We start from the raw sequence: 21,345 nt of genomic DNA, 5'->3' as shown, positions 1-21,345 counted from the left end.
GAACCATCCCTGCATTTGCCTGGAGTGATTTAGGGAAATCACGGAAAACCTAAATCAGGATGGCCGGACGCGGGATTGAACCGTCGTCCTTCCGAATGCGAATGTCTAGTGCGTAGACAGGTTGCAGACCCCCAACTGGCCTCCTTCTAACCAACATGCGGTCTTCACGGCACGAAGGCAGAACCAGCTTTCATCAGTAAAAACAACAGACTTCCACCCTGCCCTCGACTGAGCTCTCTCGACACCACTGAAGTCGCAGATGGTGGTGCTTTGGGCTCAGTGGAATGTCCGCTACAGGGCGTCTGGTTCGGAGCTGTCCTAGAAGCAACCGATGTGTAACAGTTCGTTGTATCGCTGGGATCCTAGCTACTGTTCAAATTGCTGCTGCAAATGCGGTACGATGCGCCAGAGCCATACGCCGAACACGATGGTCTTCCCTCTCGGTAGTGCTACGTGGCCGTCCAGAGCCCTGTTTTCTTGCGACTGCACATTATCGTTACCACCGCTGCAAGCAATCATCTACAGTGGCTACATTCCTGCAAAATCTTTCTGCAATATCGCAGGAGGAACATCTAGATTCTCGTGGCTCTATTACACGACCTCATTCAGACTCAGTGAGGTGATGTTAATGGCGTCTTTCTCGCCTTAAAGGCATTCTTGACCAACGTCAGCTCACCACGTCCAGTCTGAAAGGTAACTAATGTTCACGACAGTTACAGCGCGTATTTAATGCAAACATGATTTGTATATTCATAGTGGAACTACTAGAACCACTGTTATGTGACAGGCACGAAATTGGAAGAGGCATCATCTTTCGTTTATGCCGCACAATTCGTTCTTGGTATAGCGATTTTTTTCCGCCCGTGTATTTAGTACAATGCTGCAGTCACAGGCGGGCCGGAGTGGCCGAGCGGTTCTTGGGGCTACAGTCTGGAACCGCGCGACCGCTATGGTCGCAGGTTCGAATCCTGCCTCGGAGATGGATGTGTGTGATGTCCTTAGGTTAGTCATGTTTAAGTAGTTCTAAGTTCTAGGGGACTCATGACCTCAGCAGTTAAGTCCCATAGTGCTCAGAGCCATTTGAACCATTTTGTAGTCACAGGAAAAACCGGTTCAAACAATAACAAAAAAATATCACAACATCCGTGCGAAGAACTTAACTTATTACAGTCGCTGACTGCTACACATACCAAGTTCTGACATTAAATACTGTAAGTGAATATGGGCTACGTTATTAAAACCGAGCTCCACTCCTTTGAAGCAATACATGATATGAAGTAACACATTCGACAAACCAACACAGTGATAGCGCAAACGCTAAGAGACGATGTCGGTTTGAAACCTAGAACTTGCAAAATTTATACGAAATCGAATTTCGACAAATGAACTCACATCAACTCAAGTGCAAAATGAGAGCTGTTCAATGAATTGCTTAACCGAATCTGACTGATGAAGTTACCAATCCTTCAGCCATATTTGCATTGAGGCTTCATGCGACCGGTTTCAGTGGGGAAGCGTTTGAATATCTGGGGAAAAAGTGTTTCCAATTAGCCCCGCAACCAGTGCGCCAGTCCTCTTACATCACGTCATGGGACCCACAACAGAACATAGAAATTCTACCGAAGTGTTTGGGTTAGCAATGCTCCATTTTTGTCCGATCTAGGATGTATCTGAGCTTCGCAGAGTGACGGAGCCACAGGCAGATATACGTGTATACAGGCGCCCCATGAGTGGTCAGTATTCAGGGATATGAGAGCAACGATCATCTGAAGCAAAGAATTTCATATGGACACATGCGTATTTCTAACACATTCACATCTAAGCTTTGTCACACATGTTACTTTACAGCTGTTATACAGTTCACAATAAATGTCAGCTCCAATGCAGTTGTGCACTCTCGGGAGAACATGTCTGAGTGGCTCTGCACGTTCCCTAATTAGATCAGCAGCGTTCATGATGCGACCATGCAGTTCATCTCGCGTATTAACCTTCGTTTGTAAACCTCGGATTTCATTCAACTCCATAAACGAAGATCTAATGGCATAAGGTACTCATATAATCAAAAGACTAATTCCATTACTAATATATTATGTATTTGAATTGTAACTTTTTTTTACTAGTTAAAGACATTTTCATAGCGGTTTGAAGAAGTTACTGTACGTTAGCATAAACTACCCAGACTTTTTTCACTAACTCATTGTAAACTTCCTTTTTTGTCTACTGTATATTAATCTCTTTCTGAGGAGGAGGGGGGGAGCCGTGATGTAAGTTTTCTTGCTTGTTTTTGGTGATGCGAGCCCTCTTCTATTCGGTGTGTCATATTTCATATTTATATACTGAATATTTTTCAAGCAGAAGTCTTCAGTAGTCGGTATGTTACGCTACAGAGATCGTGAGTACAAGCGACGTGATCTTTGGTTGTCGGTAGCGTTGTCGCTGCCAATGTAGCATTCAGTGAGAAGTGAGAGAACAGAGTGTTGGCCACACTGATGAGCGGTCTGGAAATAACTAGCAGAACATAGAGAGGCAAACACTGCGGATGGTGCTTTTTGGAAATATGATTTTGTAAACACTGATTTGAAAAGTCTGAACATATACAGGTAACATCGTCGCTGCATTGCTTGCTCGAGCGTAATTTGTCATGTGTTTAAGAAAGGCAAATTTTTCTAATGATTCTTAATTTACTGGGTTGGGTCAGTTTGCCATCTTTGGAACAGGGCATATCTCCATAAGAATTTTTGAATTTTTTCCTTCAAATGAGCGTTCCTGTTATATTCCTGATTATTGATCATATCTCCTGGGGCACCGTGTACGTCAACCGATAGTCGACTGCAACATGGCAGACAGAAAAAAATGACCACTAATCGTATGTTGTAAAGCAATCGTTCATAAACATCGTAAATTCTCTGATAGCGGGACGTTGCGGAAGATTCAGCCATCTTTTCAATTTCCAAGCACTTTTATATATGTTGCACTCGCTTCTTCTAAGGCTCTACACGGAAGTTCTCTTTCTTGATAGATCGGGATGTCGTGGGCACGCCCAACAGCAACATTTTTAGCACCCATTGGAATGGACTTGCATTATCAAGAAATATAATTTTTTATTCCTCTACTGCTTATCTTTCACACCTGGCAGTTAACGAAAGGAATCGTTAGTTTTGCATCTGCGATGTATAGGTTAGAAAGAAAGACAAAGTTGAGTTTTATCTTCAGTAACACTGATTACTTTGAGTTTCCACTCGAAGATGGTTTTAACCTACTGGAGTTGGACGTCAGCGTTCACCCGTGACATAATGATGTCGCTGGTTAGGCCCTATGTGCGTAAAGGGCGAAATATCGTATTCATGATCCATGGAACTAGGATTAATCTAATCTAATCTAATCTAATCTATAACAGAATACTGACAATTTTTTCTACATTAGTTTTTAGTACAAAGCTAGAAACAGTAGACATGCAATAACGTCTTACAATGTTTTATAAATATACTATTTCTGCATGTTTTAGAATCAAAGAAGCCACTGATAGGCGTTATTTGTCGCTGAAACTAGTTTGGGAATAAATAAATGAATAACGAAGTGATTTGCATCGAGGCAGACCCTCAAACCTATGTTACCAGAAGTACAGGCGTAGAAAGAAGTCTAGAGAAAACTGAGAAAAATATTTCTCAGAATGTACGTCTTGATAATTTGATAATACCCTTATTCAATATACGTCACAGCATTGTTTTACAATTGTTGCCGCTGTTTCTGGGATATTTTTGTGTTTTTTTTTCTTTTTCGGCATACATAATGTCATCTGCAGCTGTATGAGCGGCTGTTAGCAAAAAAGAAAAAAATACAAAAACGTGAACTTAAGTATGTCAACGTTATACAATTGGAAATGTGATAGTGTTATGGATACAGTTTTGCTGTATGCTAGGTTCAAATGGCTATGAGCACTATGGGACTTAACTTCTGAGGTCATCAGTCCCCTAGAACTACTTAAACCTAACTAACCTAAGGACATCACACACATCCATGCCCGAGGCAGGATTCGAACCTGCGACCGTAGCGGTCGCGCGGTTCCAGACTGTAGCGCCTAGAACCGCTCGGCCACTCCGGCCGGCGGTGTGTACTAGATTGTTACGTAGTTCGTCATATGCTCATGTTCGTTGGACGGCTTGCAGCAAGTTTCAGGCACAGAAAAAAAAACTTTCGCACCTTGTTATGTTTTTCTGTGTCTCAAAGTAGTCCAACGTACGTGAGCGCATGACAAACTACGTAACAACCTGGCACACACCAAAACTGTGTCCACAACACTACCACAATCCCAGTTGTGTAACGTTTATACATATAACTTCAAGCTTTTGTATTTGTTTACCAACAGCCATTCATACAGTTGCAGACGACATCATTTATACCGACGAAAACGGCAACAAGAAAAAGCAGAAAACATGCCGGAAACAGTGGCAACAATCGTAAAACTATGCTGTGGCATATAGTAAATAAGGTATTATGAAATTATTCACAGAAAACAATATCTGAAACGAAACAGTAGACATGTTGTAATGTTTTACAATGTTTTATAAATATACTATTTCTGCATGTTTTAGAATCAAAGAACCGACTGATAAGAAGTTATTAGTTGCTGAAACTAGTTTGGGAATAAATAAATGAATAACGAAGTGATTTGCATCAAGGCAGACCCTCAAACCCATGCTGTTGTTTTTATATGCAAACACGGACCAATGGAACAGTTTCAAGATAAAATTATTGACTTAAATTTACATTCGACGTTAAATAAATTCCTCTTTACCAGAAACATTTTTCTTGCTATTGCTAGTCTACATTTCATATACTCTCTACTACGCTTCGAAATAGCACAGTAGCTGCGAAAAATGGTACAGCGAGCAATAATGTCTGATATAAACATATTCTGAATCAAGCCATTGCGTGCTGCCACATTACTAACGTCGATCACGTGTATAAATTGGTATGAGACAACACAATGCACAAGCGATTGCAGAAAATAAAGCCTGCTGCACTCGTTTGGACCTTTCAGAAACTAAATTAAAGAGTATTTCCCGCTATCTGCGCCGTTCCCATGTCAGAAACCATCAAGGACATTAATAAATGCACATACTACTTTCTTTTCAGATATGCATGGCGACCTGGACAGAAACAGTTATTGAGGACGGCGAGGCCTATGCCTACAGCGGCAACCAGTGGGTCAGCTTCAAGAATCCCCAGACAATGCAAACCTTGGTAAGTTATGATGGTCAAATAATTGAAATAACGAACTTCTAATTTGGAGACACAAATAATGTAAGTAACCAAGAAATAGGAAGAAACATGTAAAAAAAAGTACTCCATCCGAATGGGCCTTGGAAGGCCCAAGGTACCAACCGATCGCCGTGTCATCCCCAGTCGCTATGTGTCACAGGATACGGATACTGGAGAGGGGCGGAGGGGGGCGGGAATGTGGCCCGCACACCGCTCTCCCGGCCGTTGTCAGTTCTCAATGAAGTAGCCCCTCGGTTGGCTCACAAGGGCTGAGTGCACCCCGCTTGCCAACAGCGGTCGGCAGCCCGGACGGTTAACCATCCACCTGCTAGCCAACTCGACAGCACTTAACTTCGGTGATCTGACGCGAATTGGTTTTATCACTGTGGGTAAAGCCGCTGGCAAAATAAGTAGCCTACGCATGCAACAAAAAAAATCAATCAGAGAGAGGAAACGAGTCATCAAACGACTCGTGACAGAGTAGAGAGAAAATCGGATAAGGGCTTACTACAATTTTGCAAATTTACTTCTTCTGAAAAACTTTTCATCCATCGCAAATGGCTAGTATTACGAGATATTTCTGTAACAATTATTATTAACTGACTGCGTTATATCCGTTAAGTGCGAAATTCTTCATCTGGTGCGAGCTTCCGAAATATAGACAAATTCATAAATTCCTTTTCCAATCTCTAGCCGTATATTTCTTCAAAACTTAAAGCCTTAAAGGCTTTAACACCTGGCAAGTAACGTTAAGAAACGAATTAATTTTGATGCAGTTTTGTATATGCTTAGTACTTACTTTTTACTATCGCTATTAACTTAACTCTATTCGAAACTTCCTGGCAGATTAAAACTGTGTGCAGGACCGAGACTCGAACTCGCGACCTTTGCCTTTCGCGGGCAAGTGTTCTACCAACTGAGCTACCCAAGCATGACTCACGCCCTGTCCTCACAGCTTTACATCTGCCAGTACCTCGACTCCTACCTTCCAAACTTTACAGAAGCTCTCCTGCGAAACTTGCAGAACTAGCACTCCTGAAAGAAAGGATATTGCAGAGACGTGGCTTAGCCACAGCCTGGGGTATGTTTCCAGAATGAGATTCATTCTGTTAACTCTGTTCCTTTGAGATTGTTACATCAGTCAAAGTTTTCCTACCTGAGCGTAGTTCCACTTTCACATATATGTTAATCAAGAAGAATACTATATAATCAGTCTATTGATAATTTGAAGATTTCTTCAGGCACAGTTTTAAAGTATTCGGGTCGCGTGTTGCTGGATACAACATTCGAATTTGCCATCCTCTTAACGGCTATACTTGTTTTGCCCAACCTCAGAAATCTTATGCGAGTCTCTACATAGCTTCTCAGCTTTCATTGGAACATGTATTCATTCGGCGGTTGGACAAAAATAAGGAAACACCGCCTGACATTCATGTTTGAACATAAATACAGGTCCTAGCCAAGCCTGCAGGATGTGCTGTTGTATTTGCCCACGATCGGCACCTGTGTAGTGTCCTCGATACGTTCCAAACGTCAATCTTTGTCAGAACACTGTTCTGTATAGTTATGAGCGCACTGTGCCGGAGTTAAGTGAATTCGATGATGGGAAAACTGTTAATGATCGTATGGGTGGTGCTTACGTAACCAAGGGAGCTGAAGGGCTTAGTGTTTAAGATGCTCCATATCGAAGATTTACACCGCATATAGGGAAACCGGATAACCATATCCGCTAAGCCACAACGCGGACGAAAGGGTGTGTTGAGTGATCGTGACGGACGGTCACTGAAGAGGATTCTGACGAAAACTAACAGGGCGACAGCTGAAAAAGTCAGCGCGAACCCGGTCAACACCAAAACAACACGAGGGGAACTCCGTAAGCAGAGAATTGCACGGCGAGTTGGCATCATTGATGCAAATGCCCAACCTTGTACCGAAGCCATAAAATCTGGAGTATGGAGCAATGGAAGAAAGTCATTTGGTCCACTATGTCTTGTTTTCACACCGTTACCAACTTCTAGATGTGTTTACGTGCCAAGAGTCAAATATGGCGGGAGTTCGGTGACGATTCGGGCTGCCATATCATGTTATTCCATGGGCCCCATGGTTACTCTACAAGGCAGCATTAGTGCGAAGGATTATGTGAGGACCATTTTGGCTGATCAGGTCCATCCCACGGTAAAATATTTATCCCTCGACAGTGATGCTGTGTTCCCGGAGGAAAGCGGCCCTGTGCACACGGCTCGCATCGTCCAAGTCTGGTTTTCTGAGCACGAGGATTAACTGTCGCATCTCCCCCAGCCACCTCAGTCACCAGATCTCAATATTACTGAGTCTTTGTCGCCTACCTTGAAGAGCGCGTGATGGCTATCCACCTCCACCGTCATTACCTAAACTTGCCCCTATCTTACGGAAAGAATGGTGTAAGAGTCCCCTGGAAACCATTCATGATCCCGTATTTATCTATTCTACAAATGCTAGAAACGTAGGTTTGCCTTTCCTTAATCTTTCTTCTAAGATAAGTCGTAGGGTCAGTATTGCCTCACGTGTTCCGATATTTCTACGGAATCCAAACTGATCTTCCCCGAGGTCGGCTTCTACCAGTGTCTCCATTCGTCTGTAAAGAATTCGCGTTAGTATTTTGCAGTCGTGACTTATTAAACTGATAGTTCGGTAATTTTCACATCTGTCAACAACTGCTTTTTTTGGGATTGGAATTATCATATTCTTCTTGAAGTCTTCAGATATGAATATCCATTTCGTAATGTTGATGATTCGTTTCCAATCTCACCACTGATCGCGAATGTAGCATTGTCATTGGGGATCTGCAAAAATTCCAGAGTAGTGGGTAGCTTCGTAAGTAATGCTAACACAACCTACTCTCCTCTTCTTAACAGCGCTATGTGTCGCACTCCAAGCACACTTCGTCTTTGCAATATGCGGGATTTACACCATTGTCGTCAATGAAACTGTTATTCGGCAAATTAACTATCCGCACTGCACCACTATATTTTAAAAAAGAAAAGAAAGAAACACGCAACCTGACAAAAAAGTGAAGTAACCAGCAGAGGAAGAAATGAAACGAAATTTCTCAGGTTGAGAGGGTAACTTATGTGACGTTATTTCAGTTATTATAATATAGTCAACTTTACGAAGAACTTGGCAGTATAAGCCTATTTATCAATATGATATTGCGTCCCCTCTGGCCTGGATGCAAGCACTGATTCAGCTGTCAAGGGTGTCATGAAGTCGTTATATCCTCTTCTGAGGCAAGCTGACCCGCAACTGTTGTAACTGGTATTTCACATCCTCGATACTGACCCTCTAGATGGAGTTGATGTGTCCGAGCTGGTCCCACACCTGTACTATCTGGGACAAATCTAGAGATCTTGCTGGTCGCGAGAATACTTCGACATCATACAAACAGTTCATAGAGACACTTGCCATACGCGAACGAGCATTCTTCTGTTCAAAAACGGCACTACGGTACTGCGGCATGGCAGGCGACACATCAGGACGCAGGATGTCCGTGACGTACCCGTTTGCTGTTAAGAGTTCCCTCAGTCAGAGCCAGCCATGACCCGAAGTCATACCCAGTGGTTCCCCATGCCATGATGCCAGAAGTAATACAACTGCGCTTCTTCAAAACATTGGAAGAATGGGGCCGCGCGGGATTAGCCGAGCGGTCTCAGGAGCTGCAGTCATGGACTGTGCGGCTGGTCCCGGTGGAGGTTCGAGTCCTCCCTCGGGCATGGGTGTGTGTGTTTGTCCTTAGGATATTTTAGGTTAAGTAGTGTGTAAGCTTAGAGACTGATGACCTTATCAGTTAAGTCCCATAAGATTTCACACACTTCCGAATTAGAAGAATGGGACCTCTCCCCAGCTATTTGCCATAACTGTCGTCAATGGTCATCCGAGGTAGTGCAGAACCGCAATTCGTCGCTGAGCATAATGTGACGCCATTCATCAGTCGTTCATGCTTACTGATCACGTACCACTCCAGACGTAGCTGTTAGTGTTGTGGTGTTAACGGTAGCCTGCGAATGGGACGATATTTCCCTATTTCAACTGCTACTAATCTCGGACCAGTGGTGAGAGCTGACAGATAATGCTGCAGGGGGACCATTACTTGTTGATGGATTGCAGACGTAGACGTGAGGCGGTCATGATGCTCCTGTGCTCCACACGGCGATCCTCTGCTATGGTGGTCAGACATGACTGACCGGGAACTTGGCGACGAGTATGCCTGCCCTGAGGTTCGCAGGTAGTTCACATTCGAATGACCCAAAAATCTGGATATTGAAGGTTCGACCTGTCGGCCAAATGGAGACCCGCAGTAAGGTCCAGCTCCGTCAGGTGCAGATAACGGTGTCTCACTCAACATGTAACGCTGTTCACGCCCGTTATCTACCCTACCAGGCCTGATAATGACACTACAGACGAACAACACTAATGCACTCTGGCGGCCGTTCTACCTGTCACAGAGAAAATCAAATCTATCATTGACATATCCACCAATGGCGTGTACCTGAACGAAGTTACATTGACATCCAACCGCGTCTTCTGGTTGTTTGACTTTTTTCTTACACAATGTACTCTGTGCTGGCAACGTCACATGAAAAATATGTTATACGCCTTGTCATGTTTCCGGTGTTATCGTCTTGCTTTAACGTTGTATTAGACTTGTTAGCGAATCTAGATTATTTACTGTTGTTGGTGTTAGTATGCACACATTCATATTGTTTTACGTGACTACAAGTTAGGAACCGTTAATGATGTTAGGAGGTTATTCTCATTTGATAGCACATAAAGTCCTGAAACAAGTATGAGTGGAAGGAAAATAAATTAGTTGACTGAGACATAATGCGGAAATGTTCTCCAGTTTTTCATTGCAATAACAGAAACTAATCAGAGCTACAATATCCAGAGCGTAATTCTCCTCAAAGCGTTTCGCAAAATCACCTTGCTATGATCCGGATGTGCTGTGAGTGTTATCTTTCCAGGAAGCATAATCGTATCCAGAAGGTTCATGTTATTGAACGTGCTCTTTCTGTGTGACAGCTGACTGTTTCTGGTTGTTTGTCACTGTAATGTTTCTTGCGTTCAATAATTAGGACTTTTCATTATTTTGATATGCAGCGTGGGCAATTCAACTGGATTTTCGTACTAGTGATTCAAAAGTAGTTTTGGTCGTGCATTCTGTTTACATACATCAAACAAACGCGTAGTGTATACAGGCTGCCCCAGTCATCTATACCACTCCAAATAATTTTTTGCCCAGAAGCAAAATACAAATCATCAAGTAAACGTTGTTTAGCTACCACGAGGACATTAACCAGCATGATTGCCTACCTTGAAACTTTGTTCGTTGCAAAGATATGTACAGCAGTACTTCTTTAAAATAATAATAATAATCTTATATTTTTTGTTCGGTACTCCACTTCCTCTCCTCAAGGTACGTTCAGAAGCGTATCATCACAGTGAACCATTCACGTAAACATGACGTTAGAAAGAATATAAAACAAAAGGGGCTATGACTCTCCTACACTAGCAAATAGTTCAAGTCGCCGGAGTAACGTAACTCATCCACTTGCTGGAGTTGACAGTAAACAAATGGAAACATAAAGAAAATACACAGTGGTCATTCTGTCAACCATCGTCAGTTCACTATTCGTTTGAGTACAATGTGTACCACAGAAGAGAAGGTAAAACGCATGTAAGTTAGCGGAACAGTAATTGCAGTATCGTTTTCTTATTTACAATATAGGCACGTGTTGCGCAGTACCGTTGTACGAGGGGGGTGGGGGGATCAACAAGTAATGCAACACATTTTTTTCCGAAAGCGGGTTAGTTTTATGATTTTATTCGGAACTGCAATGCACCGTATCATTCCGCACTCTCTTGGATACAAAGCCCCATTTTTAATTGTAGAATGAAGGCTTTCACGACCGGGTGACATGGCTGTTGATATACTTTCCGGGATGTGAGGTCGTGGTCCAAGAACTTTTCTGCTCCTTACGTTTCGTCCAGGACTGCGCTGGAGACTCAGCGGAGCAGCGCCTCTGAGGAAGTCCAGCGCAGTCCTGGACGAAACGTAAGGAGCAGAAAAGTTCTTGGATCACGACCTCACATACCGGAAAGTATATCAACAGCCCCCATTTTTAACATATTCTCCGTTCAATGCGACGGCTTTACGCCCCCCACCCCCCAGACCTGTATGCCCGCATGATACCATTCTAATAGTCGACGTTAGAGACAACGTCTTGCTGCATCAATAATCTCCCCTTAACCCACGTCCTATTTCCCCCGCAGTGCATCTTTCATTAGGCTAACAGGTAGAAGTAGGAAGGTGCGAGGTCTGGACTGTAGGGTAGATGAGGGAGAACAGTCCAGTGAAGTTTTGTGAGCTCCTCTCGGGTGCACCGACTTGCTTGAGGCTTTGTGTTATCGTGGAGAAGAAGCATTTTTGTGGCGACGAACACGCTGAAGTCGTTTCTTCAATTTCCTGAGGGTGGCACAACACACTTCAGTGTTGATGTTGTACCCTGAGGGAGGACATCAAACAGAATAACTCAATGAGAGTCCCCGAAGACCGTCGCCATGGCTTTACCGGCTGAGGGTGCGACTTTGAACTTTTTCTTCGGAGGGGGAGTGGTGTGGCGAAATGATGAACCAATATTACATCACCTGCGACGATGTTCGACAAAAAATTGACTCGATCGGCTCGTAACGTACAAACCATTCCTCACAGAAAGCCGTTTGTTGTTCTTTATAGTCTCCTGTTAGGCAGCGAGGAACCCAGCAAGTACACAAATTTTTAGTACTCCATATGGCGGACGAGTCTGTCAGCACTACCAACAGAGACGCCCAGTTGAACAGCGAGGTGTTTGATTGTGATCCGTCGATCACCTCGAATGAGAGTGTCCGCACGTTCCAACACTGCACGAGTCACAGCTCCGTGCGGCGGCCAGGACGCGACAGATAAGACGAGCTTGCGTGACCTTGTTGCGATTACGACAGACGCCTCGCCCAACAACTCACTGTGTTTTTGTTCACTGCCAGAGCTCCGTAGAGGTTCTGCAAGTGGCTGTGAATATCTACGATACTCTCCAGGAGATTTACATTCCTAAGTACCGCGTGTATATCGCATTCCTGCACGTAACCAATTATAACCTTATCATATACACTTAAACCCAGAATTACATATGTGTATGTTCTCTCAGTGCATTTTCCGTGTGTTTTCATTTGTATACCGTCATCTCCAGCACTTGGTACGAAGTCTGGTGATGAATATGGTGAATGACGAACCAGTTCAAAGCACATTTCGTGCAGTTTCGCCATTGTTATCGCTGGTGTGTGGAATTATATATTATCCTGGTGAAAGAGTACTTTTTTGCGTGCCAACCTTTGTCTTTTTTCAGCCAACGCAGGTTTCAAACGATCCAGTAATGAAGCATAATAGGGTCCAGTTATGGTTCTGACTTTTTCAAAGTAATCTATGAGGATTATTCCTTGGGAATCTCAAAAAAAACAGTGACCATAACCTCATCAGCTGACAAAATGGTCTTTACCTTCTTTGGTGCACTTTTAACAACGTTTGTGCATTGTTTTGACTGCCATTTTGTCTGTGGAGTGTAATGAGGATCCAGGTTTCATCAATAGTCGCAAATCGGAGCAAAAAGTCTTGTGGACTGCGATTAAACGTCGCCACGCCTTGTGTTGAACTGTTTGCTAGACGCACTTTTGGTCGATTGAGAGCAATCGCGGCATCCACCTCACACACAGCTTCTTCACAGTCAATTCTCCATGCGGGATATTATGCAGTCACTCATCGAGATGCTCTAAGTCTCACTAATTTTTGTTCAGTGGCCTTGCGTTACCATGTCATGGATTTTGTTTATGGTTTCCTTTGTGGTTACTTCAATTGGACAGCCAGAGTGCACTTCGTCTACAGTGTTCATCCAGCCACATTTCAGTTCATTAATCAAAAATTAATGGTCTTCAATGATGCAGTATTTAATAACAGCACGAAACTCCGTTTCCGCTGTTTTCAATTTGTAGTTTCACTGACCAATTCAGACGGCTGTCAACAACTGTAGGCCGTACTTTGTAGAAATTCTTTATAAGATCCTTGGAATCATCAAGCTTACCAACCATGGAGGCGCAACAAAACTGTTCCATTTTTTCACAGAAACTTACCAGACTTATCAAACCATCACACGTGTGTGTGTGTGTTCCATATCTCCTCCTAAATCATTGGACTGTTTCAACCAAACTGGGTACACATATCCTTTATTGTCAGGCAACAGGCGCTGTGGGGGTAAGAACCTATCCTAGTTCATGAGACATGACGTCATAAATACTGAGATGCGTGGCAAAATGCCTCCTCATGCATGAAGTTTTAATACATTTATTCTTTACTGCTAAGACCTTTCCACGTTGACACCTGGCAGTGTTGTTGGCAGTTTTCAACTGCGAAGCGCGAACGTTTGTAATCGAGAACGATAGCCTTCTATAAAACGACGAAGAGGCGTTGCTATAGAGACTTTCACAAAATCGCATTGTAGACACCGAAGCAGCTGCGCCCAGCGTAAAGAAACCATCTGGGACCATGTCTCTTCGGACACTATACTTATACACTTGTACATTATGCATATTTCTTTGTATGGCTGTTTCATAATTTCAGAGTTGTTTTTACGAATACATGGAAAGGAATTTTTTTCGATGCTTCGCTACAGATGCAGTTCATTTTTTGTTTTATCTTCTAATAGAAAATTAGCAGAATGAATACTGGGGCAAATACCGGGTTTGTCAACTAGTACTTGATAATTTGCTGAGATAAACCAGTAAAGTAAAAGAGTATAACCGTGCGGTCTGAGATTACATGAGAAAAAAAAGTGTTGATGTTCACCTTTCCAATTTGTAGGAGATATTGCACATGGCTGATTTTTGTCATCGTCACTCCTTCGTCACTCTTTTCCATCTCTGGATATGTACATATATGCGCGCATAGTGTGACGTGACAGCCGGGTGACACTTTTGTCTGCCGATTCGCGAACAAGTCCGTGTAACTGTCACTGCAGTGTTATGTTTTTATAGCTGGGCGCGCACGGGTCACAAAATTATCGCTCTCCGTGCATTCTCTCCGTTCATTTGCTTTCCGATTATGGACACATGGATATATGGCAACAACGTCTTCGCACAACCGTGACTGTGCGCAAAGACGATCTCAATAATTATAATAAAAAGAGCAGCAATTTTCGGCAAAAACAAAATAAAGGATGGAAAGAAATCAGTCGAATAATATTTTCAAGTGCTTGGGACAACTTGTGTTCATTTGTGACAGACAATATCATGTTCATATTTGTGTTAGTTAATGGAGGTAGAATGCGAAATAATTCACCAAAACTTTAAAAACTCATTCGAAAATAGCGAAAAATTCTTTTGTTTTTTGTCGAAACATTGACTTTCCACTCATAAGCTTGTCACTATAAAGGACGTGTACACACTATTGTTTTTTATGATATTTTCTTTTACATCTCATGAATCTCAAATAATGACCTCTCTTCAAAACCAATCGACAAATAACAATTGGTTTTCAGAAGTAGTTTAGTGACTGTCATTTTCGAGTGTTCACTCCACTTTGATGTTGTTAAAGTGACAGAAAATTATTTTGGTGACAAAAATCACCCGTGCACGCTAGCCCTAATAACTACCGCAAGTCCCTTGAAACCAATATTGTCTTACATGACTGCAATGTAAGTATTATGAATGATTAATGATGCCAAGCAACTAATCTCATTTACCATCCAAATGAAATATAATGTGTTTTCAGATTCCTAAACATGTTGTTGTTGTTGTGGTCTTCATTCCAGAGGCTGGTTTGATGCAGCTCTCCATGCTACTCAATCCTGTGCAAGCTTCTTCATCTCCCAGTACCTACTGCAACCTACATCCTTCTGAATCTGTTTAATGTATTCATCTCTTGGTCTCCCTCTACGAATTTTACCCTCCACGTTGCCCTCCAATACTAAATTGGGGATCCCTTGATGCCTCAGAATATGCCCTACCAACCTATCCCTTCTTCTAGTCAAGTTGTGTCACAAATTTCTCTGCAATTCGATTCGTTACCTCCTCATTAGTTATGTGATCTACCCTTCTAAACATGTAACTGACACATATGTCTTATGTAAATATGTTTTTATTTTACAGGGAGAGTATGCTGTTCAGAAAGGCCTGGACGGGGCACATATTTGGTCCATTGAATCTGACGACAACCACAACACTTGTGGAGGTGGTGCAAAGCCTCTTCTTAACAGCCTAAACAAAGGATTAGGTCTTCAGTAAGACATTATTAGTTACACGTGATCTCTTCTCACAATGTGGGAGGATCAAGACTGAAAACATTTGTATCTATCTGAACATAAACAAACAATAGAACATTAAATATATAAAAGCACTTAAATATGAACACACCAAAGCATGAATGATTTCACAGTTTCATACATGTAGTGCAACATAATGTGACATCTGAGAGTTAAACTCTCTTTCAGTCAGAAGCTGATGAAGTAACATGAACACTAAGGATATACTGGCATTTACTGGATTATTCTGTCAAATCTTAAATCATGAGTTTATATGTTGAACCATATCAGTTCAGATGTCATATGTCTACAACAGGAAGACTGTATTTCCAGAAAAAAGTATATTTCACATACTAGCTGTTATCATATAATCCGTTGTCTATATAATAAGTAATAATAAAGGAAAATTAGGGAAAACTATACTGAGAATTGTTTTGGTTGTGTTTTTACTGTGATTTCATATACCATATATTATATCACACACCATATATCATATACTGTGATATCATATACCATAAGAAAACACTAAATCTTACTACCCTTTTATAGAGTTTGTACATATTCTGAAGATACCAGAATAAAAGTGTTGAAAATTAGGCAGTGTGATGGTATGCACAAGAGTAAACTGGAAAAGTATGTGTTTTTCAAGTTTAAATCTGAGATCAAAACCGTAAGTTTTTCAGTTGCTGCCTTGTACAACTTTTAAAGAATTACAATGGTTTCCTGTGCAGAACAACACAAAATGGTAAAAGTAACTAAACTGCTGAAGAAATATTGGAAAATAATGCAATAATAATGATGAATCTGAAAGTAGTATCTCTTCTATTTTTGAGCATTGTAATGATATCTCAATAAACATAAGAACATGAGAAATTAATACATGCACGTTTGTAACATCTACTTCAAGATATTTACAACGTCCTGCTAGAATTGCAGTTTGAGTGTTACAAGGAGCCATACTGACAAATTAACTTGGAAACAGATTACTCAATTTGTGCAATTATTGGCCACCGAATATGGAAGTGATAACTCAGCATTGAAATTGCTGAAAATCAGGATCTTAAATGTTCCGAAGCAGCAGAAATACACAGCTGGAAAAAAATTAGTACATCTGGAAAGATGACGATGATTTTGTTCCAATGATGGCCTATGCCATCTGGGGGATAGTAGATGTATTGATAATGGTTTCAATGCCATCCACCAATAGATAGCATAGAGGGATAGCTACCAGGGCACCGTCTTTGTCTACCCTTTCATAAGGAATGCTCATGCTCAGAGGGCTCAGTGTGACGCAAATGTGTGATGCAAGCAGGCAGTTGTGCCACAGAGATAAGCTCACACTTCTTACAGCCAACTTGGCGAGTTTAAAGGTCCTTTTGGAGAATTTCCACACGGGTTGGATGTGCTGCATCAGTTGTGCAATGATACTGGTATCAGTGGTCACTTCAACAATCTCACGATTGTAGATGAGGTTCATATTGTAAGGGAAGCAGTGGCCGATCGTACAGCTGCCACAGCACAGATAATAGGGCTTGTGAGGCCAGAAATGTCAACAAGTACTGTTGTGAAACTGGTTATTGGCAGTGGGGCTACTGGCACACATGCGTCTAGCTCATCTTCCATTCACACCACAGCACTGAAATGCACAGCTCAACTAGTGCTGTCAGAGGATCACTTGAAAGACTGAAAAGTGTGCTGTGGTCTTCAAAAAATGAAAGTAGATTCTGCCTGCATGCAAGTGATGGTTGTTTGTGTGTCTGACAAAGACCTGGTGAGTGCTGTCTCATAGAGAGCAATCAGCCAAAATGCACTAGCCTTGTGTCTGGGGTGTGACAGGCTGCAACTGTTGCTCACCTATGGTGGAGAGAACACTAACCAGAACTAGGTATGTGCAGAATGTTGTTAGACCTGTTCCTTCATCATTCTTGCAACAGGAAAGTGATGGTTGTTCCAAAAGGATAATGCTCACCCACACACTGCCCGTGAAACTCAAAGTGCTCTGCAAGACATGCAGCAACTCCTCTGAACTTATCTTCAATCACACAAGTGGGATATGACTGGACAAGAAGTGACTCGTACAATTTGTCAACCGACAACTCTTATAGTGCTGTGTAAACAGATGAAGCATGACGATGTATCCCGGGGTTCTGTAAGACTGGCCAGAAACCAGAGCCAGTGCCTGCATTGCTGTCCATGAGGGTACGCCACATACTAATATGGGGTTTCACCTTGGGTTGATACCTGGTACCTCAGAACCGCTTGTGCTATTGATCTGTAAATGTAATCATTTCATACTCCATATGCATTGTTCCAACAATAAATCTTGAGTGAAGTGGAAACCTCTAAAATGGTATACATTTTTTGTTTCCGACAATGTGTTTTCTCTGGCCATCCTATGTAAGTGCAAAGTTTTCTTTGTCAAAAAACAGTATAAATATTCAATAGTGTTAGCCAAAGATGTAGTTTCAGACAAACATTTAATGTATAGTGTAGCAGCATGTACTGTCTAGAAAGCCAACAAATGAACAGAGACAAGTTTTTCAAAATGTGACATGCTAATTAGAAGGAAGTTACCACTGTGCACAAACTCGTGAGAAACTGGGTCTTTGAAATCACAGACAGTTTATCAATGTTTTTGACAAAGAACTGTTCATGCATTAAAATTTGAAGAGATGATGTCGGCTTGTATGAGAAACGGTTTATCAATAATACCTGCCAACTTGACAGTTATCACTTTGAAAAGTCAGTATGAGCTTTAGTTTTGAAATGCTCAAGTCATTTATCACATTTAAAAAATAATATCCTTTTCCAGCCATTAGTTGGTTGTCTTCAAGAATCCTCTACCACTGAATAATTAATGTTTGGAACATGTACATGTACAAAAAAATTTAACATCTGTTCAAACAGAATAAACCTCACTCTCTAAAATATTTCTTTCATTAGGGAAATATGAATCTACAACAGTCAGCCACAACAACTATAAGTAATAGGTCAGTATCACTCTTCAGTTGGAAATAAAAAAGGCCTTTCTACTGCATCAGAGTTTCTTTGTAGTATGTAAATTTTGTTTCTGCATACCAAAGTTCAGATAAGTATGAAACCAAACACAGATGTCTATTTTGAACAAGTTATAAACTAGAATGGAAAATTTGTATTATAATACTCATTATGAACTGTGATTCTTATTAATGTAAAAAAAAAAAACAATTTAGATGACTCTATGACTCTGAGACAGGTAAATAAGCCTATCAACACTTTAACATTTCTGCTTTTTGGTCAGTGGCCTCTGCAATCCTAAAATATTGACCTGCGACAGATAGGTGGTATAAGGGAAAGCAGTAAAATAATTTTATTTCATATAATTCTGACAACTTCTTTGTTATAATTTGTCTAGTATTAAACCATCCATCTCTGTGCTCAAACAATTAACTCGTTAATCTGATTGTATTATAAGTAGACATTGATACATTTGACAAATTATCCATGTAAATTAAAACCATAGCAGAGGGCACTTCGGACTGTATAAGTTAACAGAGCCTTCCCCGTTCCATCCAGATACGGTACACAGAAAGAATGATCGCTTAATTACCTCAATGTGCACTGTAATTAGTCAAATGTTGTCTTTGTGATTTCTGTGGGAGCAATGTATAAGGATTTTTTGGATCTTCCAAGATTAATAACTTAATTTGTACTGCCCTTTTTTGTATACATTCAATATCCCAATTAGTCCTATTTAGTATGGGTCCTACACACCTGAGCGATATTCTTGGTGGGTTTCATGAATATTTTGTAACCAATATCTTTTGTAGCCGCACACCTCCCCTATGAACCATGGACCTTGGCATCAGTGGCGTGGCATGTGAGCATGAGCAATACAGATAGCCGTACTGTAGGTGCGATCACAATGGAGGGGCCAGACAAATGTGTGGTTCCTGAAGAGGGGGAACAGCCTTTTCAGTAGTTACAGGGGCAGCAGCCTGTATGATTAACTGATGTGGACTTGTAACGCAACCAAAACAGCCTTGGTATGCTGTTACTGTGTATGGCTGAAAGCACGGAAAAACTACAGCTGTCATTTTTCCTGATGGCATGCAGATCTACTGAATGGTTAAACGATGATGGCATCCTCTTGGGAAATATTTGGGAGCTAAAATAGTCCCCCATTTGGATCTCTGGGCAAGGACTACTCAGGAGGATGTCATCATCAGGAGAAACAAAACTGGTGTTCTACTGATCAGAGCATGGGATGTTAGATCCCTTAATTGGGCAAGCATCTTAGAAAATTTTAAAGGGGAAATGGATAGACTGAATTTAGATATAGTGGGAACTAGTCAAGTTCAGTAGCAGGAGGAATAGGACTTCTGATCAGGTGAATACAGGATTATAAATACAAAATCAAATAGGAGTAATGCAGGAGTGGGTTTAATAATGAGTAAGAAAATAGAACTGCATGTAAGTTACCATAAACACCGTAGTGAATTCATTGTCACAGCCAAGATAGACCTGAAGCCCACATCCACCACAATAGTACATGTTCATATTCCAACTAGAACTACAGATGATGAAGAGATTGAAGAAATGTGTGATGAAATAAAAGAAATTATTCAGACAGTTAAGTGAGATGAAAATGTAGATGTGCTGGGGGACTGGAATTCAATTGCGGGAAAAGGGAGCAAAGAAAAACTAGATGAATATGGACTGGGGCAAAGGAATGAATCAGGACGCCACCTTTTGCACAGAGTGTAATTTATTCATTACTAACACTTGATTTAAGAAACATGGAAGGAAGCTGTATATAAGGAAAAGAGACTTATTATACGAGGGTCACTCCAAAAGAAATGCACACTGTTTTTTTTTTCCCTTAATCCATCTTTTAATCTACATGTTTGAAAGTTTTACAGTGTGTAGGTACATCCTTTAGGAACAATAATTTCATTTCTCCACATAATTTCCATCCCTCTCAACTGCCTTACACCATCTTGGAACCAGCGCCTGTATACTCACACAGTAAAATTCTGGACCGCCCTGTTGGAGCCACTGTTTGGCAGCATGCACAAGGGAGTCATAATCTTCAAACTCTGTTCCATGAAGAGAGTATTTCAGTTCCCCAAAGAGATGATAGTCACATGAAGCCAGGTCAGAACTGTAAGGCGGGTGTTTCAGCATTATCCATCCAAGTTTTGTGATCGCTTCCATGGGTTTTTGACTGATATGTGGCCGTGCATTGTCGTACAACAGCAAAACATCCTGCTTTTGCCAATGTAGTTGAACACGACTCAGTCGAGCTTGAAGTTTCTTCAGTGTCATCACATATGCATCAGAATTTATGGTGATTCCACTTGGCATGGTGTCCACAAGCAAGAGTCCTTTGGAACTGAAAAACACTGTAGCCATAACTTTTCCAGCAGAAGGTGTGGTTTTGAATTTTTTTTTTTCTTGGGTGAATTTGCATGGTGCCACTCCACTGACTGTCTTTTCGTCTCTGGTGAAAAATGATGGAGCCATGTTTCATCACCTGTCACAATTCTTCCAAGAAATTCATCTCCACCTTTCTCGTACTGTTCCAAAAGTTCACTTCATACTGTTTTTCTTGTTTCTTTGTGAGCCACTGTCAACATCCTGGGAACCCATCTGGCACAAACCTTTTTTAACGCCAACTCTTTCATTGTTGTGCAAACACTTTCCCTATCCCAACATAGCGTGACAATCTGTTCACTGTGAT

General features: G+C 41.5%; 1 protein-coding gene across 1 annotated transcript in view; it reads left to right on the top strand.

Moving 5' to 3' along the window:
• Positions 1–16,358, top strand: part of LOC126162060 (chitotriosidase-1-like) — a 79,094-nt gene extending 62,736 nt beyond the window's left edge. The window contains exons 6-7 of the mRNA XM_049918317.1: positions 5,137–5,244; positions 15,472–16,358. Coding sequence (XP_049774274.1) covers positions 5,137–5,244; positions 15,472–15,606 — 243 coding nt within the window. The 3' untranslated portion in view covers positions 15,607–16,358. The remainder of the gene's footprint in view (positions 1–5,136; positions 5,245–15,471) is intronic.
• Positions 16,359–21,345: the final 4,987 nt, after the last annotated feature.

This window comes from Schistocerca cancellata, chromosome 1 (assembly GCF_023864275.1).
Source record: "Schistocerca cancellata isolate TAMUIC-IGC-003103 chromosome 1, iqSchCanc2.1, whole genome shotgun sequence".
Taxonomy (NCBI): Eukaryota; Metazoa; Arthropoda; class Insecta; order Orthoptera; family Acrididae; genus Schistocerca; species Schistocerca cancellata.
Note: the sequence above shows the minus strand (reverse complement) of the source record. Positions and strands in the feature narration are given on the sequence as shown.